The sequence below is a fragment of the Candoia aspera genome, chromosome 2, assembly GCF_035149785.1.
Source record: "Candoia aspera isolate rCanAsp1 chromosome 2, rCanAsp1.hap2, whole genome shotgun sequence".
Taxonomy (NCBI): Eukaryota; Metazoa; Chordata; class Lepidosauria; order Squamata; family Boidae; genus Candoia; species Candoia aspera.
The window spans coordinates 113,785,192-113,806,390 of NC_086154.1; the positions used below are offsets into that span (position 1 = coordinate 113,785,192).

Below are 21,199 nucleotides of genomic sequence, written 5' to 3' on the forward strand. Positions count from 1 at the left end.
CTTTCCGACGGCAAGCCTTAGCGATTGGGTGAAGCGTGAATGAAGTAAACTGTCGCTCCGAACCAATGAATGCTTGCGGAGAACGGGGCGACCGAACAGTCGGCCTTGGTTGCTATGGGAATGGCGGGAAGCTGTGCTTGTCTGTACCTGCTTCTCGGAGCTTCGGGGGTGGGAAAGACCCTGCTGGTGAAGCGGCTGCAGAATATCCGAGGGTCCCGACGAAGGAGGGGGAAGCGGGGGCCCGTGGGTCAAAGGTAGAGGTAGTCGAACAGGGACTGGTGAGGAAGGGAAAAGGAAAGAAGCAAGGAGACGCTTCGGCTAAGGAGGTGGGTGCGTCTTGCCTTTCTGGCAGGGCGGCGATGCACAGACTGAGGCCCCAGGCTCCGGATGGCCTTCAGAGATCTCCGAAAGTGGTTACTAAACCATGGTTTTAAATGGGGCTGAGGAGGGCGTTTCGTTAAATTTATGACGGTGCTGAAAACGCATTGGCTATATTTAATTTTAATGAAGTTTAAATGTAAAAGGAATGGCTTGGAATATGGGTTTTGTTCTATCCTCATCCATTACTTTTTGAAGTGCAACATACAACACAATACTAAATAGTTAAAACGCACCCTTTGGCCCAGAAGAATTTATAATGAGTTTGGTCTCTCTTGCAAGAATCCTGGGGCTGACACTGAATTAAAAAGGGCCTGCTTAGTATTTGGAAGATAGGTTTTTGACATAGAACCTTCAAACCTTGCTCTGTTGAGAGGATCTTGTTCTTGAGCAGACTTTCCTAGTTGTAGCTTGCTGTCTTCCATATAATCATCTTTGATAAATAATTCCATAATTCCCAGCCAGCATGGGCAATGGAACACATTGTTGAAGACATCTGCGAGTATTGGTTTGGGGATGGCTATTCTGGAATAACTATTTCAATCCTACCTGTGTTCTTGCATTGCATGTTATTCTTTCCTACCATCTTCCTTAATGGCTGATACAGCTGAGCTCCAGAGATGGTGCCAAGGACCTTGGAGAGCCACCAGCTACATTGCCAACGGTATGGCTTTTATTATTTTTGGTTGACTAGTTTTGTCCCAGTGAAAATAATTCTTTGACCACCATTGCTTGAATAGATCAAGGTTGATTGGCTTTTAGAATTGAGCCTACATAAATAGTTGGAGCTGGTAGGTACAGTATATGAGGCACTGGAGAATGGGGTTAGGACATGCATGTACATCCATCCTTACATTCAGTCTCTCACATGTATACACATGCCCTTATACAGCCTTTTCTACCTTTCCCTCCCCTTTTCTGATTATTGTATGGCAAGAGTGAAGTATATGCCCTCTGCATCAGGCTCTTTTCCTGTCTGATGGCTGAAAAGCTGGCCAGCAGAGTATTGTGGGTCAGACTCCACAGACTGCACAGGGAGTGGCCATAGAGTGCTGCTTAGGTATTGAATATATTTTGCTATGCTAGTAAATTAATAGTTGGTACAGTGTAGGATATACTGTATGCTTAGATTTCTATGTATTTTTCAATAAATAATAGAGAAAGCTCTTTTTTTGTGTCTTCATGTCAACTCCTGGCAACTACCTGGACTAGTCCCTGCAGTTTTCTTGGCAAGATTTTCAGAAGTGGTTTGCCATTGCCTTCTTCTTCCTAGGACTGAGAGAATGACTGCCCAAAGTCATCCAGCTGGCTTCGTGCCTAAGGCAAGACTAGGACTCATGATCTCCCGGTTTCTAGCCTGGTGCCTTAACCACTATACCAACTAACAATACTCAAAACTTCATGTCTTTTTAGTTGAGTCAGTTTTTAATATCTGTGTTGGAGGTATAGGATAATATACCTCCAACACAGGATAATAGGATAATCAGCTCTCTTAAAGAAGTAAGTTGAATTAGATGTTCCTATTAATGTGATGACAATCAGGTGTGAGTTTGAGACACCCTCCTCAATTAAATAAAAGTTGGCTACCTCCTTTGTCCTCCATGACATAGGTTTGCAGAAGTGAATTATGAGCTCAAAGAGATCTCTGTGGATTCAGAAAAAGGGTTGTTTTTGAAATAACAGTGAATTTTGGGCAATATCAGCAAATTCAACAAGAGAATGGCAGGGTATCTGTCCATGAACTGAGGCAAATGAACGAATGTGGATCATGCAACAAAGCAATGGTCCTAAATACATATAAATCTACAACAAAATGGCTGAAGGAGAAAAAAATGTGAGTTTTGGAATAGCCAAGTTAAAGCCCTGATGTTAACTCAGTTGAAATATTGTGGCATCACCTGTTTTTGTAAGCCCAAATATCAACGAGTTGAAGCATATCTTTAAAGAGAGATGGGCCAAAATACCTCCAAGCCAATGACAAGATTAACAGATACAGAAAACATTTGGTTGAAGTTATCACTGCTAAAGGAAGTACCATCAATTACTAAATCTTTACAAATATTCCAACAAAGATAGTGAATGTTGGCTTAGTGTGTTCAGTAGACATGATACACTATACCATTTTGTGTGTTTTTTTTAACCAGAATCTCTCTATCTACTGACAGGACTTAAATGAAGCTCAAATCACATTGTACATCATAATACTGCAGGATTACAGATAGTTCTAAAGAATTTGCAAACTTTTTTTTTTTGCTGCTGTAGCTGTCATTTTATACTTGTCACTATTGTATTGTAACTGCTAATCATCATGTCCATGCATATTTGTAGACTCTTTCAAAGCAGGTTTTCCTTGTGGAACCAAAGCCAGTAGGTGGCCCTCAAGATTGTTCTGGGACAAACCTTGCTACCCTCTATTCATTTGTTATGATTTTCCTTCCATTATATTTGTAGTTTGTGTTGATATAGTGTGCTTCCACCTGTGGCTTATCATTCTTATGTATTCCCAATAGTATCCACTATATGTTGCTGAATTATTATCATGTTCCCTCCTAACTTGCCATTTTTCAACTTCCACTTTTTCCAAAGTCTTGGAAAAGCTAAGTGCCTGAGGAAATGTTAGTCATAGCTCAATGGCATGTATGTGACATGGATATTTTTGGATATTTAAATCCCAAAAAACATACCCCCAATGAAAGCAGAAGGTCTTCTGGCACTTTAGTGAATTATGAGATACATTGCACTGAAGATTGTCCTTAGGATCCTCAGAACTCAAGTTGCTTCCAGTAGTCCCGAGGATCCTGAAAACAACTTTGATACTGTGTACCAGAGCTTTTTATGGGAAAATATTCCAACTTTTGCCCTTTCCCATTACAATTGAGAGAGTTGGAATACTATACCCAGAGTAGGTAGCCTAATTGACAGAGTAGAAGACAGTATCTACTGTTCTATGCTCACATTCTTGGGAATAAAACCTAATGTAATCTATGGTATGTTATACTTGCACATTCACTGTACTATGCAGTAGAAAATAATTCATTTGCACATCTGTGTATATGTTGCATGATTGTCTTTTTGCAGGTAGGCACAAATCTTACTGATCTCTCAATAGGAAAGAAGATCACCATTCGGGAGCTAGGAGGATGCATGGGTCCTATCTGGTCCAGTTACTATAGTGACTGCCATGCTGTCCTGGTGAGTGTTCATTTATATATTGTGCATAATTTGGTGGGCGCTATTTTTATAATAAATTTGCAAGGTTATAACTGATTTTATGGCCTTGGCCTTTCTACTTCTACCATTAATTATATGAATAGCTATCCATATCAGTTTTTCTGCTTATATAGATGCAGAGGAATGAAAGATGGAGCTAAATGGTGAAGGCTTGTTTGAAAGGGAGAGTTAGGTTGGATTGGAAGAATGCTGCTTGGAATTATTTTTGGTAGAGTTGAAGATCTTGGACTATTATGTTGATGCTTATCCTGGAATGTTGGAGCTGGCAATAAAGTGCAATACTGTAAATTGAAAAGGATGGTATCTAGTGAAGTCAAGTAAGCAGATCAATGGCAGATGCTTGACAGAAAGAGGGAGGAAGTGGAGCAGCTACTCACTGGGCTAGAGTGTTGCAAAGCTTCTTGGAGGCTGTGGGAGCATAATTAGCTGGCATAGTGGCACATGCGGCAAGGAATGCATTTGTCAGCTGAAATGCAGTCCTTGTAAAACTTTTCTTGTCCACAACTTGATGAGCATGCAGACCTAATGTCTATTCCCCAAAACTGGTTGTGAGAGGGCAATGATACTGCTTTCTCAGAAATCTGCCCTCAGGGTTAAAGTTCCTTTATCAACCTTGATGCCTGGGCAGGCAATGGGAAAGATGTTAATCTTTATAGACACCTTACCTATGATCAGGGACTCTCACCTTCCCAGGGGGATGAATGCTTATTTGTTAAATTGGATTGTAGCAACATGATATTGGAGTCACCATGCCTTTTGAAGTTGGGTGACTTCAGCTTCCATGCCCTCAGGTCTGGTTTGAGTAGAGCTCATTTGTTCATGGCCTTCATGGCAACCGTGGGCTTACCCCAAGTAATCTCTGGCATGACACTTTTAGGTGGGAACAAGTTAAATCTCACTTTCGTCTTGGACCAGTTGTGTGATAATCTGGATATGGAAGGCATTTCCATCAGCCCTTTGCCATGGCAAGATCACTTTTTTCTCCAGATGACATTAATTGCCACCTGGGACCTCAGTAGGGCAAACAGACCGAATAGAACAGTCCACCTCAGGTTCTTAATGAATCTGGATATTTTCTGGTGGCACTTGGGGGTTTTCCCAGCAAACTTGTGGATGATTCCACTGAATGTCTGGTTAACCACTAGCAGCAGATGGTGACTCAGAAGTTAGACACAATTGCTCCCTAGTTACCTCACCCTGTTAGCCAATCTCAGTTGGCTTCTCGGTACACCAAAGGCTTTGGAAAATTAAGTGGTAAAGGAGACACCTAGAGCACCAGTGGAGGAAGCCAAAAATCTAATGCAGAACTGATATGAGCTCAAGTTTGAGCCTACTTCATGATGATAAGGGAGGCAAAGTGTAATGACTTCTCCCTTGCTGCATCAGAGGGCTGTTATCCAGCAGCCTTGTTATGGTGGACAATTCCCTTTGAGTGTTTTGGCCTGAAGAGTCAGGCTTTGAATTGGAGAGAGTAAGTATTGACATGTTTTGCCCTTGCAACTTAGGAACCAGCAGGCTCTCAGATATGCAGATGAAGCTCAGAAAGAACAGGACATATTGGAGGATGAGCCTGCAAGTCTGGAGCAGTCAGGTAATCAGCCACCTGGTACAGAAGCACAGCAGCAAGCTGAGTCACCTGATCTAGACCCAAGAAGGAAGAAAATTCCTCAGCCCTCAAACACATAGAAATATCAGTTGAGTAGAACATAGACATTCAGTGAGGGTCCTCAAAAGAAAGAGATTTGACTCAGGAAAATAGATATGCCTGAATCATATAAAAAATGGGCTTGGGAATCAGATTTCTGTTGGCAAGCAACTTTTCACTCTTGGATCTGACTTTCTGACTGTGTGCTGTTTCTGATTCCCTGTGACCTTTGGACTGGCACAAGAATATACTTAGCTCTGATTCCTGGAACTTGGATTTGTCTGCATGGAAGATTTGTCTGAAGCAATATTGTTTTTCCTTTCACATTCCTGTACTGTGGTAAGAGTTATAGCTGCCATAAAGACCTCTGATCTAATTGCTGGCATAGGACATTTAGGGAAAGGAAGGCAGAACGCTCCTTTGACTGTTTAACCCAGCATTTTTGTGAAAGCTGCTCTGATTCATCAAAGTCTGGATTATTTGTGGTCCATCTAGCCATGTTTCCTGGAATAGGTTCTGGCCTTTGAACTTTAATAAAGTGGTTGTCCCTGGTCAATTATGTGCTTCATTCCTGTCTCTCTCGGCTCCTTTGGGTGTCTGGGAGAATGGCAACAGATTGGATCTGGGAGGTGGTCAGTGCTCCACTGAAGGAGTTAATGTCAGCTGCCTTGAAAGAGGCTGTGGTGTGGCTCAAGAGGCTCTCCCTGGACCCATTTGTACTTGATACTTACCACTGTGTCTCTATTCTTCCTTTTGGGGGCATGGTTATTAAAAATGTGGTTGGTATGCAGCTACAGGGTACTTTAGAGCAGAGGTGTTAAACACGTGGGCTGCATGCGGCCCACAGAACTCCAAAGTGCAGCCCAAACCAGATTAAATTGCTCTAGAATATCTTGCCCCTGAAATTTGATCAGCCCCCACTTTATTAGGCTTTCAGAAACTACTGAAAATAGAATTATTCAAGAAGGCGTTTGATTTGTTGCAATTTATTGTTTCTGTTTGCTGGTTATGTCTCTCACTTGACCAGTTTAATTTTTAATACATTTTTTTTAAAAATTGTATTTAGTTTGAATTTATAACTGTGCTATGGGTGCTCTATTACAATTATTATTGTAACCTGCTGAAAGTTTTTTGCCAACATATATTTAATATATAGATGTAAATGTTTACTGTTTGGGGCTGTTGTTGCTGAGCAAGTGCCCTACTTTTATGCATGGGCTAGAGTGCTTGTTTATTAGATTTATACGGTCACCCATCTCACAGAAACTGACTCTGGGTGGCTAACACAATGAAAACATCAATACAGTAACAAATTTGATTATGTGCCATTAAGTCAGTGTTGACTCTTAATGACCACATAGATAAGATTTTCTCCAGGCTAATCTGGTCCTTCAGGTTTTCCAGTGGTGCAGTAACAAAATACAGTAAGCAAAAACACATCAGAAAGCAAAAATGAAAAATGGCCAAGGATAAACCAATCTGTAACAAATGTATGCAACTCAGAAGCTCAGCTACCTCCCAACCCCCATGCCTGAAAGAAGAGCCAGGTGTTAAGGGCTCTGCAGAGGCCAGCAGGTTTGGGGCTCATCTAATATTGGGAGGAATGGCGCTCCCAAGGGCAGGCAGCACTACATGCTCCTTGGGCCCTGCCAGATGGCACTCCTTAATCAATGGGACCCGGAGCATCTCCCTTCGGCCAGATCTCATGAGGCTGACAGTTGGGGAGAGGCATAGCTTGGTAAGAAAAGCTCAGTATAATCCTAAACCTGTATGTAATGTGTTGTTTAAACAGATTTTTATACCTAGGTATGCATATATTATATTTATTACTCATATAGTCTTATATCCTATTGTCTGGGGGAGTATAACATTTTGGGAAAATTGGGCTCCAATTGCACAGGAAAAGATTTATGCATGTTTTGTATTCACGTTGTGCTAAATTTTTATGTATTCTAGTTTTGACATATGGCAAGCAACAAAACTAGTGAAATAAACCACCTTATACAGTACTCCAGAATATCATTAAGTATATGGCTCCCTCTCTCCTGCAGTACATGATTGATGCTGCCAATCCTACCCAGGTTTCCTCATCCTGTGTCCAGCTTCTGTCCCTCCTTTCTGCTGAACAGCTAACATCAGTTCCTGTCCTCCTCATTTTCAACAAAATGTAAGAAAATTAAGTTGAATTTCCACATGAAAGACTTACATGGGTGGCTTTTGTCAATTCAACAGATAGAAATGGGTATGTAACTATTTTTTTCCCCTCACTGTTCTGATTCTAGTGACTTACCATGCTACATGTCCCTAGTGGAGATGAAGTCGTTACTCCGAATCCAGGATATCATTGCTTGTGCCAAACAGGCTATCACTGTGGTCGAGATCAGTGCACGGGATGGCAGGGGCTTATCCGATGTAACGAAGTGGTTTCAATCCACCCTGCGTGATTAAAGTTGGAGTCTGGTAATGCCAGGAAGCAGAGCTGTTTCCTGCAGGCAGTGGATCAACATTGCAGCGTAGATATGAAATACGTGATTTAAATTATTCAGTGGATTGCCTCTTAACTGGCAAATTGGATCGCTGCTACTGTAGATGCATTGAAAGGGAACACGTTGTAGCTTCTAACTGTAAGCGCAGCATTTTTCTCTAGGTATTTGCATAAATGAAATAATGGCAAATAGAATATGGCTGTAACAGGGGCACCCATTAGGTTTTGTAGGTAACATGAAATTTAATTTCAGTCATATGTTTCTGTGCTTTGTATTATTTTATGGTTCATGAAGCCAGATTTGATGGAAGTACAGGGCGAACAAAATCCAGTTCCATAACACACTAGAAATTCAGATTGCTCAAGCCTGAGTAATCACTTTCAAGAATTTGTGTGCATTGTCTGTTTTAGTTGTCAATAGTTTTAACTATTTTCTACAACAAGAATCACCTAACTTTGACGACCAAAAATTCACAATCCTAACCACCATTAACATGATGGGCTTTAGCAGATGGCTTTTGCCAATGGTGAAATTTGTGCCGTTCCTCAGCCAGAAATTCCATTCAGACCAGTATACAGAGGGAACACTGACCTACTGTATTAAATACCATATCCAGTATTTGCTGCACTGTATACTGTTAATTTTCTATGAGATACATTAGAAATAAGTTAACGCTGGTGTTTCCTTTGATTTGTTCAATCTCATATTCTTGGAATTCAGGTTTTTGGTGAGTTCATACCATCATGTGAACCACATTAGCTGAGTCATGTGGCACCACCAAAAACAAAGTCTAGAATGGTTCAGTAGATAAGAGTTGAATTATGTGGGTATGCAATGTAGCAATTCTAAAGTTCTGCATGACTCAATAATTCCTTCAGCCAATTAAAAGTTGTAAAGTTATGATGTAACAACATGAGCGCCTTATAAATCTTGAATGTATTCTATTTAAACCTCAGTTCTTCTGTCACTCTTTCACTTCAAACTTTTATCCTCCCAGCTTTCCATTTTATTCTCTTGTAGCCTTCATCAGACCCACTAGCCTGTGTTATTTGAATGCATTTATTTATTTATTCCAATTCATAGACTCTCCAGAGTCTCTGAATGGCTTACGAGAAACCAAATATACACTAGGGTTAAAAGTAATAAGGAATATTTACAAAATGAATGCTGACATCCAACCCAGTGTACTTACTGCTGGGCAATCACAAAGTGGCAGAACTAGAGGGTACCTGCAGATGACATCCTCTTCCTGATCTCACAAAATGGGTGGATTCAACCCAGTAGAGCTGAATCTCCCATCTCTTGACATGCTGTGTCCCTCTATATTCACCCTCCATAAACACCCAGATTAATGGGAGCTTTAATGAATTGCACTGAATTCCTAATACCAAAAGCCTGTTGATTACGAACTCAATGCAGTTGAAAGCTATGAACTATTCTACGTAACGCTGCCACTTTTTCTCACTGGTGTTTTCATCCCAATGCTCCAAATTAGACATTTAAATATCTATTTGAAATAAATATTTCACAGAACAAAAACTATTGTTAATGATTAAGCAACTCTTACAGCACCATTCTGTACATTACTCATTACTTTACTTTTATTGTATTGAAATTTACTAGCAACTTTGTCTTAGTAATTTGTTCTTTACAAGGTATTTCATTTGCAGGCCAAAATAAATTATAGTCTCCCTGAGGAATTAGGTTGGGCTCAGGGAATACGCAAAGAAGTAGGGCGGGTAAGAAAAGGCTGCTCCCCTCCAAGACCTAGAGCTGGCATTAGTCCTGTTATATTGCTTCCTGAAGATTTGCTTTGATTCAAAAGCATACTTCCTAATTTATTATTAAAGTAGAATTTCCAGTTGTATGAATTCAAGCAAGCACAGACTACTGTATCCTTAATGTTCAACATGGATAGATTGGTGATATGACATGTCCAGAAACGGGGTTAGTATCTGCAGCTCCACCGCCAGTTTCAGTCTTAACATATTTGGCAGAACATTTTGCACAGCTGAGGTAAAGAACATGGGATTTTATGATGGGATAACATACATGCACCATTCAGTGGAACTCCTTTCCTTAATTTCCATAAGGCATTAGCTGGTAGAGCAGCTAGAATTTTTCAGTGAGTTATGAGTGCACATCTTAGATTGCAAAGTTTTATTGAAAAAAAAAACGTTCTTTGCCCTCACTATTACACACATTGATTCCCCCTTTCACTCACCTGGCTCTTGTGGCTTAGAGGTGGTCAGACAATTCTAAAAAGAAAGTTGCAGGTTTTATTTACTGTCTAGAACATAGAAATTGTGAAAAGTGCCCTATAACTGTACACCCCAGTTCCACAAAGAAAATAAAAGTGAGGTAGCACCAAGTTAAGATTTCCTCTACAGATTAGTGCTCCCACTTGAAGTGCAAATATATTCAGAGGGCATGAGCTAAAATGCAGGCATGCACAATCATGTTAGAGTAACTACACACTATGAGAACTTAACAAAAGACAACGGTTCACCATCAGCCAATTAACAACAAGGGAATTAAAAGGGAATGTAATTTACTTTCAGGTAACTAGGGTGCTTTCCAAAAACAGTCATTTTTAATAATATTAAGCCATGAGATCCCTTACAAGAAAGATTTCTTTCCAGCAACTGTGTACACTCTCCATGTGGGATCATGGATCTCATAATCCTGGCAAAACTAACTACTAGGACCATCGCACATTTTAAAAGATCAGTTTGAATTTCCTGTTATAAAAATTCTCTGTAAAAATCTTCAGGTAGTTCAGGAGCTCTTGGTCTGGTTCAGGGAAAGTTTCCATTTGCCTGAGGACAGAAACTGGAATGGCCAGCAAACAGTAAGAATATAACTTCTTCAACTGAAGGTAGACAACATTCATGTGCAGGAAGCCTGAAGGGAGACAAGAGTGTCAGATGTCTTCAGCAGCATGAACATGTTCATCAGACTTTTTCTGGTGGGTCCCATATCCATGTTCCCTTTCCTAAGGAACCCTTCAGGGAAAGGTTCACCTGGTACATTCGCTGAGGAAGATGCGAAGGAAAAATGGAGCTGTAATGTAATACGAAAATTAGTGATGCTCTTACAGTCAATATAACGAACAATGCATGTCCTAATGAGAATACGTTTTTCAGTCCTTTGCAAAATACGGCCCATCCTTATCTTTGCTTGTAAATATAATACTTGAAAGAATTACTATATAATGTCCTCTAGCATCCCATGTGTTGAATAGATGATCTAAAGACTTCTAGTATCCATATGTAACCAAATATAATATCAGCACAAGCCTCTGTTATAATGTGCTTTCTCCTCCCTCCCCCAGACCCCCATCATCATTTCCCTGCCTGCCATTACTTCTGATGGCAGGGAGTACTTTTAGTCTTGAGCCTTAACGGAAGAAAAAAACTTATTAGGGAAAAGTTAGTCATAGCAAGATTTTAGCATCCACTTGTTCATGTTGCTGCTTAAGTCATCCTCCTTCCATAGAAAGTGGCAGCAGTCACGGCAACACACTATCCTAAGGGTAATGGGATAGTCTTTCTCATTTGTGTGTGTGCATGGCAAAAACAAGAGATAAGTGCCTTCCTCGTTATGAACCCAGGAGGGAAATCTATTTGCTTCTGATCCTGTAATTTTCTGATCAAAATTTGGTAATTCACTATTGTTCATTGAAGGGCTTAGGAAAACCTATAGCCTGCCCTTCATATTTTTGTCCACTAAAAGAGAAAAAACAGAAAAAAAAACTATTGCAACATTCCAAAACTGAACTGCAAAACGTGAGGTCACAAGCTGTGTGGATTTAGCATAGGCTGTATAGTTTCAGCAAAGCTTTTAGCCAACTTCTTGGGTCCCCTCTTTGGTGTAGCAGTGTCCTGTCACTTTTATGGAACTTTCTGATTAATTCCAAAGTCTTACCTCATTTTCACCCTGTTGCCCTTTCATTTTTCATATATAGTATGAAGTCTTTGAATGAGAAACTTCTTGTCTTCTCCTTCCTGGAACACAAGAGACATTTAAGATGAGCAGTGGGAAACTGACTATCTTAACAGAATGTGGGCATTATGAATGCTTAAGCGAATGCAATGTAGGATCACTTGGCTTTTTTCCTAATACAGCTGGATTTTACTTATGCTCCTTTGACTGGCAAACTAGGTACAGACGGGAGAGCCATATACCGTGCAGGTACCTGGAATGGGAGGTCCATTTTGTCTGTACAGCTTTGTGCACAGTTTGAAGCCCCGTCCTCCCAATTACCTAGCTAGAACTAGTGGAAGTTGGGCCATGCAGGAAGACAAGCTCTTTTTTCCTAAAAAAGTCACAAAGAAAAGCAGACTGAGTTGGGGTGGTGTAATCAAATGGCGAATGCTCCCAATTTTGGCAATCACCATTTAGTTACCCATTTTGGTTGAAAGTTTTTGAGGAAAATTGATAAACAATTAGTGTTAATAATTAATTGTACAGTTTTGCTCTCCATTTTCCAACATAAAAAATGAATATTTTTTGTTAGCTGCCATATAACAAAGTACTACAGAAAACCAAACACACTTTTCTTTGGATCAATGGTTTTTACAAGTGTAGAAAACAGCACTGCCTGAGAATTAATACAGTAAAGTTTCTAAGTTTTCAATCATATTTAGTCTCCATTTTTTTAGTCAGTGCAATCAAGTAACACCTAATTATTTTATCCCTGTCTAAAATTGTCTTTTTACATAGAAATATTGAAAATAGATAGGGATGTGCAAAATGGTTTGTGCCCAGAACTGCTGGTTTGGGGGAGGGGGCTTGTGTCCAAATCAAAATGCGTGTTTGCTCTGGAAATGGAACAAATTGGACCTGTTTTAGATAGAAGTGTGTCAATTGGGAGGGTAAGGATGGGGGAAAGCTAATGACCCTGGTGAAGGCTCTGGAAGATGTGGGGTTGTGTGGATGATGGTATAAGATGTGCTGAGCATGCTTCTAAATCCAGAATTTTATATTTGTGTGTTTCAAATGAATGTATGCATAATCTCAAATTATGCAGGTTTTAAAAATTTGCTTTAGGGTACCTTCTATTTTTCTGATAGGATTTCTTTTTTTTTTCTTTCTTTTTCTTACTAATGCTTCTTATTCATTATATGTTTAAATTAAAAGTGTTTGAAAGGAGAGCAACTCCCCTTCAGCACTCACATTGGCAATCTGCTCCTTCAATAATGAAATTATTCTCCGCAGACCCTTTACCACCTCAATGGTGAAATAGATCACAGCACTGTAAAAGACAAATTGCAGAATGTGACACTTATGCTGACAAATTAAGCAACACAGAAGAACAACATGCACCCCAAAAAAGGTGAGAGAATTGCCAAGTGGAAATGGCTTTGCCCAGTATTTTCAAACAGATAATAGGGAGGGTACTCCTTTAGAGTAACAAGAGCAATCAATGACCTAAGACCAGATAAGCCAGCACACCCAAAACATGACTTCCAGTGAGCATCTTGAGACCTCACCCACTATGTGGAGATAGCATCAGGAACGGCCTTGAAGGGCAGGAGGAAGAGCCGCTACCAAGGCAATGATCAGACGAGCGCAGCCTGAGCCCATTCCAAGGGATGTCTCAGACAGGCCCCTCCCTAGTTCACATGAAGATAAAGTGAGGAAGCACGTTCAGACTTGCAAGATTCTGTCACTGTAGCTGTTAACAGTAAAAGTAGCCCTGACCGACATATATGGCATTGGTTTCTTACTCTGGTCTACCTTACAGGGCTGACATTGTGAGATATATGGACACAAAACATGCCACATCACTATGGGTGTAAGTATATAGTAGTTACATTGTGAACAAGCAATTCTTTGGCATCAACCGTTCAGCAGAAAATAAAACATTTTTTTTCTGGTTCCTGAATTTTCATTGAAAGAAAAATACAAAGTCTCAACAAACAAAACCTAAAAATAATAGCAAATTTCAAGATCTTAATAATATAATGTATCTTACATCTAATTAAACTAGTATTTTAAAAAAAACTCTCAACTAAATTTCAAGTATTTTACTTAGTTTTGCATAGACTATTCAACAAACGGGAGCTTCTAAATATTAAAAAACCTACCTCATTCCAAATGTAATTATGGGGGGGGGAGATTGGGGGAGATGGGCGGTGATATAAATTTAATCAATTTAATAAATAAATTATACCTGCACTATTTTTTCTGCAGAGATCACCTCATACACATCATTTTCTATGTAACCATGCTGCTTTATCAGCCTCAGTCCTTATTCCTTTTAATAACTCAAAAATCTGTATTTCATGTTGGATAATTAGTTTAATTCTGAATCACACTGTGGATCAGGGATTACTAACTTAACAGTTACCACAAATACAAATATGTAAATTAGAGAGGTGTATATAAAGTCATTTTATGCATCTATATTATATCTATTAACTAATAAGTAAACATTTTAAGAGCCAGTTTGGTGTAGCAGTTAAGGCATCAGGCTAGAAACCGGGGGGACCATGAGTTCTAGTCCCGCCTGAGGCACAACGCCAGCTGGGTGACCTTGAGCCAGTCACTTTCTTTCAGCCCTAGGGAGGAGGCAATGGCAAACCACTTCCGAAAAACCTTGCCAAGAAAACTGCAGGGATTTGTCAAGGCAGTCTCCGAGAATCAGACATGATTGAACAGATTAAAAAAAAAAAATTAACTGACAGTGACTACTGTTCTATGATTCTTTACTAGTACATAATTTTTTATCTTGTACCAAGAGATTTATTGCAGTTTTTAAAAATATCAGTTGTATTTTATGTATCTTCCCATAATAAAAGCTCCATTTTACTTCTCCAAATTGTTAATTATTTATTGTTATACACTTCCAGTTCTTAACTTTTTAAGACTTCTTACACTGCTAGGAAGAAAGCAAATTAGCAATTTTCCAGGCGTCTTCCTAGTAGTTCAGGTAATGCCAAATCTACCATCAAACTCAAATCTATAACAATTACTCCTGTTTGACTTATGTGCCCAGCTGCAGAAACCATCAGTAACGTCTGATCATATTCTAATGCTACAGTAGGTTGAAAAATAGCATGCATATCCATACTACACCACCACCATTGCATGGTACATGCTGTCTGCCAAACCAACACATGGTGTTAACATAGTGGCTAACAACTGTCTATGGTTTTCTAGGCTCACATAAATAATGTTGCCGTTTCAACTTACAACAAAATTCCAGTGAACAACAACAGGAAGTAGGAAGTTTGGAACAGGTTCTGATGGATCCAGGTAAACCAAGTGATGTTTGGACTGGATTCTTCCAGCTTTAGTACCCAGACCTTCCAAGAATCATAGATGGTATCAAAGGTTTGAAAAGGTCCACACTTTTCTGATGGTTTTATTCTGTATGAAAAAAGAGCTTTGAGTATCAAAATGCCAAGCAAAAGGAAATGTAATTCATGTAACTACCACATCTAATTCTTCTTTTTACAGATTCATACTGTATATAATCTGTATTATTATAAAATCAGTATTTTCAGTATTAATTTATTAACACAATATATAGCAAGCATATAAAAAGCAATTTCCTGTCTTATTTGACATACATCCCTTCTTTATTTAACAGTATATAAAAGATACTGAATATGTGACTGTGTGTGAATTGGAGTTGTGAGAACAGAAGACAAGACAGAGTTAGTTATGGCAACTCCAATAATGAAAAGAGCAATTTGCAGTATGGTCTATAAACCAGATGGGACAAGCAAAGCTTATGATAGATTTTTCAAGGGAAAAATAAGGACTTCGTTAAAATAACATTACACTAAAGGTTGCAGTGACAGAATGGTCACAGGCTCACTTTAACAGAAATGCAGTTCAGATTTTTCTGACCTGACCAACAGGCTACATCAAAAAGTTTCCACTCTGAGGGCCAGTAGACTAGCAGTGGTAGAAGACTGGATTCTTAGAAGGATGAAGGGAAGACTTATTTTGGTGACATGTAACTTTTATGTGGGGTGGAGACACAAGTTTTTTAACACAAGAGAGCCCCCTCCCCCGCAAAACATCAAAAGCTGTATCTGTTTTGTACAGACAGAATGGATAACAGAATGAAAATTACAGAAAGGAGGAGGAAGAGGAAGGTATGACTATTTCGTCTGAAATGTTTCACACCTAGAATGTAACAGCAAGAGGTTATGTTTGCACTGAAAATTACTCACGCCCAGATGATGTAGGAGAGGAATATGGAGGCACCCAGGAATGAAGGGAAGCACAACAAAGAGATGAAGATGGTGCTCATGTGAGATGCACGCCAGGGTTTACTGGGGCATTGACAATTTCTCATCAAGCTGACCTAAGAGGGATTCATAAGGAAATTCATAGGATTTTTACTTATTCCTAACAGCAGCAGTTTCTGAGTAAAACTTACATGTGTGTGTACATTGAAAAAGGTGGGACTACAGACAGTGGATGCTGTTCCTCTCCTTTAAGGGTAACATACACCTAAACTTTGCAAAGGAATAAACAGCGCAGGGTGATTTTGAGGGGGGGAAATAATGGTCAAACATTTCTCCTTTCCCAAATATAACCTCCCAAAGCTTTTTTTAAAAATTATTTTACACAGAGAGCCTAATTTACATCTCAGGGTAACATGCATTTGATTCTCTGCTGCTTCTGAATAAGTAGTGTGTGAAGTAAGCATCTTCCTCTTGGCCCAGAACTCCTGACAGATTTCCCTTTCCATAAACTATCTTCTGGTCAATGCAGCTCCTCTCATTCATCATGATTTGCTAACTGTTCCGTCCTGACCAGGTGCCCATAGTATCGCACCCCTTTCCATAACCCTGTCCTTTGTCCACTCATGCTGCCAGGAACAATGGAACATGCAGTAGAACCAATAGGAGACAGGTAGCTAAATTACCTTCTTAACATAGAACAAGACCAGCAATTTGAGGATTTGGACCACAGGAAGAAGTGGGGCGAAGAAGACCCCCAGCCTAGGAAAAATTTAAAAAGATGAATGTTGTTATATTGCTTAGCAGTGATTTCCTCAAGACACTTACACAATTCTGCACCTCACCCTGCTTGCTTATGTAACCAAAAAGTTTGATTTACTTAGAGAGGGAGACAGGTGGACTAGAGGCCAGTGATAATGAACTGTAGTGAATACCAAGGTTCTGCCTTGCATACATGAAGGCAGGGTACAATTATTTTAAACAAATGCACTCCAATGTTCCAAAGATCAGTATCCTTTGAAACTTGTAGTTTAATGTGTTTTGTTTTTTTCTTTCATATAAGGAACTGAGCAGAAAGCAACAAATAGATGGAAAAGTTCTCACCAGGTTAGGGTTTGTCCGTAAATCAAATCTAGCACATTTCTAGCAATGTCAAATTCAGGTCTCTGTTTACTTCGTAACTTCTTCTCCAATATGATCCTGTACAGGAGAGAGAAAAAGCCTACCTTGAAAATGCAAAAATTGATTTTTGTGTAACTATGATCAATATAAGTGTACAAGTATAACACTTTTTTATTCAAAGTATCAAGTAAGTTACCTCATTTCTGGAATACCTGTCTACCAAGTAGCAAGATATGTTTTTCAGACCCCCAAAATTCCTGCTTTAAGAGTTGACCCATTATGTTAGTATTTATCTGGAGCAGCATAATCATGAGGGGCTGACAACTCAATTCTAATGAAGCTTTCTCTGAAACAAGTCCAATGGTTGATTAATGCACCTAACATCATTGTAATTATAATTAGGACAGGTAGTCCTCGTTTAGCAAACGCCCCGGACAGCATCAGAGTTACAGTGGTGATGAAAAACTTTGCAACCTTTGTTGGGTCTCTCTTAGGTGTTCGCCATTACAGTCAGTCAGTATGCATTGTCCTGTGCCTGACTCATCTTTTTCTCCCACTCCCACACCCACATAGCAGGGAGAGATTGACAAAACAAGGTATCTTTTTCAGAGCTGCTTTTCTCACATTCCTTAGAAAGTGCTAAGGGAAAGTCAACAAGCTCACTGACCTTAATTAGCCAGCTGTGAAATTGACAAGAATGTAACCAGTTTCACACTAAAGGCTTTTGTTTGCCTCCTAGGTGGCTTGTGGCTGGCACTACAGTAGTCCTCCCTTAACAACCATTTAAAGTTACAACACTGAATGAATGGTACTTACATCTGGTCCTAGAAGTTACAACCGTTGCAACACCTCCAGAGTCATGTGATCAAAATTCAGATGCTTGGCAGCCCACCCACCTTTACAACTGCAGGGGTCCTTCAACCCCCCCCCCCCTATATTCTCATTTCTGCCCTTTCGGCCACCCTGCACCCCCACTGCCCTGTACTCAGCCGCCCCCAGCTGACCTTCACTGTCTTCTTCCTCCTGCTGCTGATGAGGCACGCCCGGCCTGGTGCTTCACAAGGCAGCTGCTGGCCTCACGAGGCTTCAAACTCACACAAGGCCTCAGGAAGGCTGCTGGGGATGGCAGGTGTTCAAGGCAGAGCGCAGGGGGCAAGGGTGGCAGAGGTTCAGGGCGAAGCGCAGGGCAGGCAAATGCAGGGCAACCAAAAGGGCAGAAATAGGCAAAGGGGAGGAGTTGAAGTGGAGGCAAACGCAGCAGGGCAGTAGAAGCATGAGGTCCTCTCCTAACAATAGCGCGGTCCTGGCCTAAGGACCACAACTGGGACCAAAACTGCCATCACTAAGCAGTACAGTCATGTGATGTTTCACCTAATGCCTGCATCACTTAGCAATGGAAATTCCTGTCCCAATTAAATTTGTTAAGTGAGGACTACCTGTAGTGCATTCCTTCCAATGTGTATTCCCCATTGTGTGCCTGCTTACTCTCTTGTAATCCCTTCCTCTCCAATGAATGTAAATACAAACATCAATTCTCTTCTTGCTAATTATTACAGTGCTGAGGTGAGCATTCTAAAGGGCAGGGAGGATAAGATTTGCCCTTTTCCCTGGCTTCCTTGTGAGTCAAGTGCTGGAAACCTTCCCCACCATTTGAGCTCACCCAGCTGTTGGGGTCATGTCCTTCTGACACTGTAAAGCAAAGGAACGCCAAAGTAAAATCATAAGCACAGTTGCGGTCATCTGGTTTTTCTCTTAGCAACTGCTTTGCTTAATCACAGTTGTCAGTCCTAATTGTGGTCACTAAGCAAGGACTACATGTATAATGTATGGATCAAATCTTCCTTCCCATTGCAATAAAGGGTAAATCTCTCGCTAAGTTTTAATGCCCCAAAATAGCATCCTATGCTCTTTCAGAACTACACAGCCTATATTCTTAATTTCATTCATAAACACACACAAAGAGAATAGCAAGTTGTTCTGCATATTACCTGTGTATTAAGATTTATGTTGTCTATGTTAAGAAGGAACAAGTATGTGCTCCACCACTTGATGAAGTGAGGTGGGGGACATCTGATTGCCTCCATGTTATCTCCATTATGATTATTACCTCCATATCAGCTCCCCAAAGATGACGTCCAGGAGAATGAAAATCAAATCCATCACCATCAAGCGGTAGAGCTCCTGCCCCACAAACGTTTCCCAGCACTATGGAAAGGTAAACGCCATTTGCATCAGAACAGGCAGATGAGCTCCTCTCCATTCAGCCTTCCCCTATAGTCCCTGCAGCAGTCAAATGAACACTGAGCAGCAGACTAAACCAAACTCACAAAAAATGTGGTGCTCAGCTCTTTGGAACCCCATCACTCCCATATGAAGCTAGCAATGTTTAATGCAGGATCTGTGCTCCACTCTTGCAGCTTCTAGTCCTTCAGGCTGAAGTCCCATCATTCTATAAACCTCACAGCTTCTTTGTAGCAGAGACTTTTCAACAGAACAAAGCTCAAAGGGGCAGTGGTGCTTCCTGAGTACCACAAAGGGGAGTGAATCACAATAGCTCCTGAAGAGTTCTCCCCTTATGCTCTTTGCCTGTATCATCTTGGCTCGCATTTAGGAGCAAGCTGCTGAGATCGTAAGGGAGGAGAGGGTTACAGAGTCCTGTGCCAGCGTTTTGACTCAAAGAGAAGAGGCTGAGGAGCCTACAATACAAGTGGAAAAGCAGGGCAGGGTAACTTGGCATCTTCTGCAGCCATATGGGAAGTCTCATAGGTGACACCGTACCACTGGGTATCAGTTGCTATTACTACAGTACTTATAATTCAGCTGTCCTCTTAGCTGCAATACTACAGGGGTGCTCAAATACCTCTCTCTGACATGCAACCACTCACAAACCTAGTAAGATGTACTTGAGCCCAGTAATGCAATGTTAAATCTGCTCTTGCACAAAGAACTCTCTCTCTCTTTCCAGAGCTCTCTGCCCATCAGCTTCTCTCTTGTGGGAAGCACGCACTAAGCATATCGGAGTCCCTTCCTGCCGTGCAGAAAGTGCTTTCTAAGTCTGAGAAGAAATGTCTCACCTTGGAAAGCGCAGGGGCTCCATTTGCTACAGGGTGAATGAGAGAATATACTAGCTAGTCTGGGTTGTGGTCTAAAGCTCAGGCATCTTTTTTTTATATATATAAAAATGCAGCATAGTTTAATAATGCTACAGAACTGGCTGTATCAAAGGTGGGCATTTGGCAATCTCCAAATCCCTTTGTTGCTCTCTCCAGTTGCATGGCAAATTTGGGCAGCATGATTACCAAAAGATGGAAAATGTTTACCAAGGGAAGCACAGAAAAACTGTACCATCGGTCGCCAAATAGGTTTAATCAAGTTTAACAAGAAGTCCCCCAAAGGAAAAAGGAAACATCTGCTTCTGCCAACGTGTGGTGTGCATCTAGCCATTTCACATCCTCAACCCACTCACTGCAGCCTACGCCCCATGAGAAAAACCACACTTAGTTTGGACAATCGGTCTTAATGGGAAAATCTACTCACTGCAGAACCATTTCACATTTTAAAGGCCCTTTCTTTCTTCCTAACTGACAGTCACGAGTTGTCATTCTGGAATAACCCAGACTGGATTGACAAAGAGAAAAGCTCTTTTGTTCTACATCCCCTAAAACTGTTTATTCATGGTTGGCCTAATGCTTGGGGGACAGAGCTGCCAACCGTTTTTGAACTGTTCCAGGAACAGCCTTAGGTACTTCAAATTTTTACTGACCTGAATCTCTGAAGATGTCACTTTCCAACTCAGCCAGTGGTAGGACAGCAGGCCCAAGATGACTATCTTGAGCATTAAGTTCCTGAGGAAGAAGTAAGAAAAGCATTGCCTAAGAAAAAGATTGTTTTCAGATGAGAGTAATCGTAATCAGAGTAATCTCACCTTGCTTGTCTCATCTCCCTCCAGTTGACAGCTGAAGCAAGTGCCCCACATTTTTGCAAGAAAGCAGTGTGTGGACAGAACAAGAAGAGGGAAGCAGACTAAGCCCCAGGGGCTTCCTCTTTTCTAGCTACACAGTTGTTAAAGATACACAATGGCTCTTTGTATTACAAAACAAGAAAATTGTGTAGCCCATGGTTTAGCTCAC

At 40.5% G+C, this 21,199-nt stretch overlaps 2 protein-coding genes across 8 annotated transcripts in view; one reads left to right on the plus strand and one right to left on the minus strand.

Moving 5' to 3' along the window:
- The first annotated feature begins 70 nt into the window (after positions 1 to 70).
- ARL16 (ADP ribosylation factor like GTPase 16) lies at positions 71 to 7,758 on the plus strand. 4 transcript variants are annotated; one of them, XM_063293319.1, is made up of 5 exons: positions 71 to 254; positions 986 to 1,042; positions 3,457 to 3,570; positions 7,306 to 7,421; positions 7,537 to 7,758. In XM_063293319.1, exons 3-5 carry the CDS (start codon positions 3,523 to 3,525, stop codon positions 7,700 to 7,702), a joined length of 330 nt encoding a protein of 109 aa, XP_063149389.1. In that variant the 5' UTR covers positions 71 to 254; positions 986 to 1,042; positions 3,457 to 3,522; the 3' UTR covers positions 7,703 to 7,758. The 4 variants fall into 4 exon arrangements, with proteins under 4 accessions (XP_063149389.1, XP_063149386.1, XP_063149388.1 ...); XM_063293316.1 differs by lacking the exon at positions 71 to 254 and having other exon boundaries at positions 917 to 1,042; positions 3,488 to 3,570; XM_063293318.1 differs by lacking the exons at positions 71 to 254; positions 986 to 1,042 and adding an exon at positions 1,347 to 1,438 and having other exon boundaries at positions 3,488 to 3,570.
- A 2,238-nt stretch (positions 7,759 to 9,996) lies between these two features.
- Positions 9,997 to 21,199, minus strand: part of TMC6 (transmembrane channel like 6) — a 29,579-nt gene continuing 18,376 nt past the window's right edge. For all 4 annotated transcript variants that reach the window (XM_063293313.1, XM_063293315.1, XM_063293314.1 and 1 more), the window contains 9 exons: positions 20,833 to 20,914; positions 19,177 to 19,274; positions 17,052 to 17,147; positions 16,634 to 16,709; positions 15,933 to 16,066; positions 14,941 to 15,117; positions 12,919 to 12,997; positions 11,668 to 11,747; positions 9,997 to 10,803 (listed from right to left, as the gene is read on the minus strand). In XM_063293313.1, coding sequence (XP_063149383.1) covers positions 11,691 to 11,747; positions 12,919 to 12,997; positions 14,941 to 15,117; positions 15,933 to 16,066; positions 16,634 to 16,709; positions 17,052 to 17,147; positions 19,177 to 19,274; positions 20,833 to 20,914 — 799 coding nt within the window. In that variant the 3' untranslated portion in view covers positions 9,997 to 10,803; positions 11,668 to 11,690. The remainder of the gene's footprint in view (positions 10,804 to 11,667; positions 11,748 to 12,918; positions 12,998 to 14,940; positions 15,118 to 15,932; positions 16,067 to 16,633; positions 16,710 to 17,051; positions 17,148 to 19,176; positions 19,275 to 20,832; positions 20,915 to 21,199) is intronic.

Coding starts and splice junctions, on each gene's coding strand:
- ARL16 (XM_063293316.1), top strand. CDS start 973: ATGGCTGATACAGCTGAGCTCCAGAGATGGTGCCAAGGACCTTGGAGA. Junction 1,043..3,487: donor CACCAGCTACATTGCCAACG/GTATGGCTTTTA, acceptor ATCTCTCAATAG/GAAAGAAGATCACCATTCGG. Junction 3,571..7,305: donor GTGACTGCCATGCTGTCCTG/GTGAGTGTTCAT, acceptor TCTCTCCTGCAG/TACATGATTGATGCTGCCAA.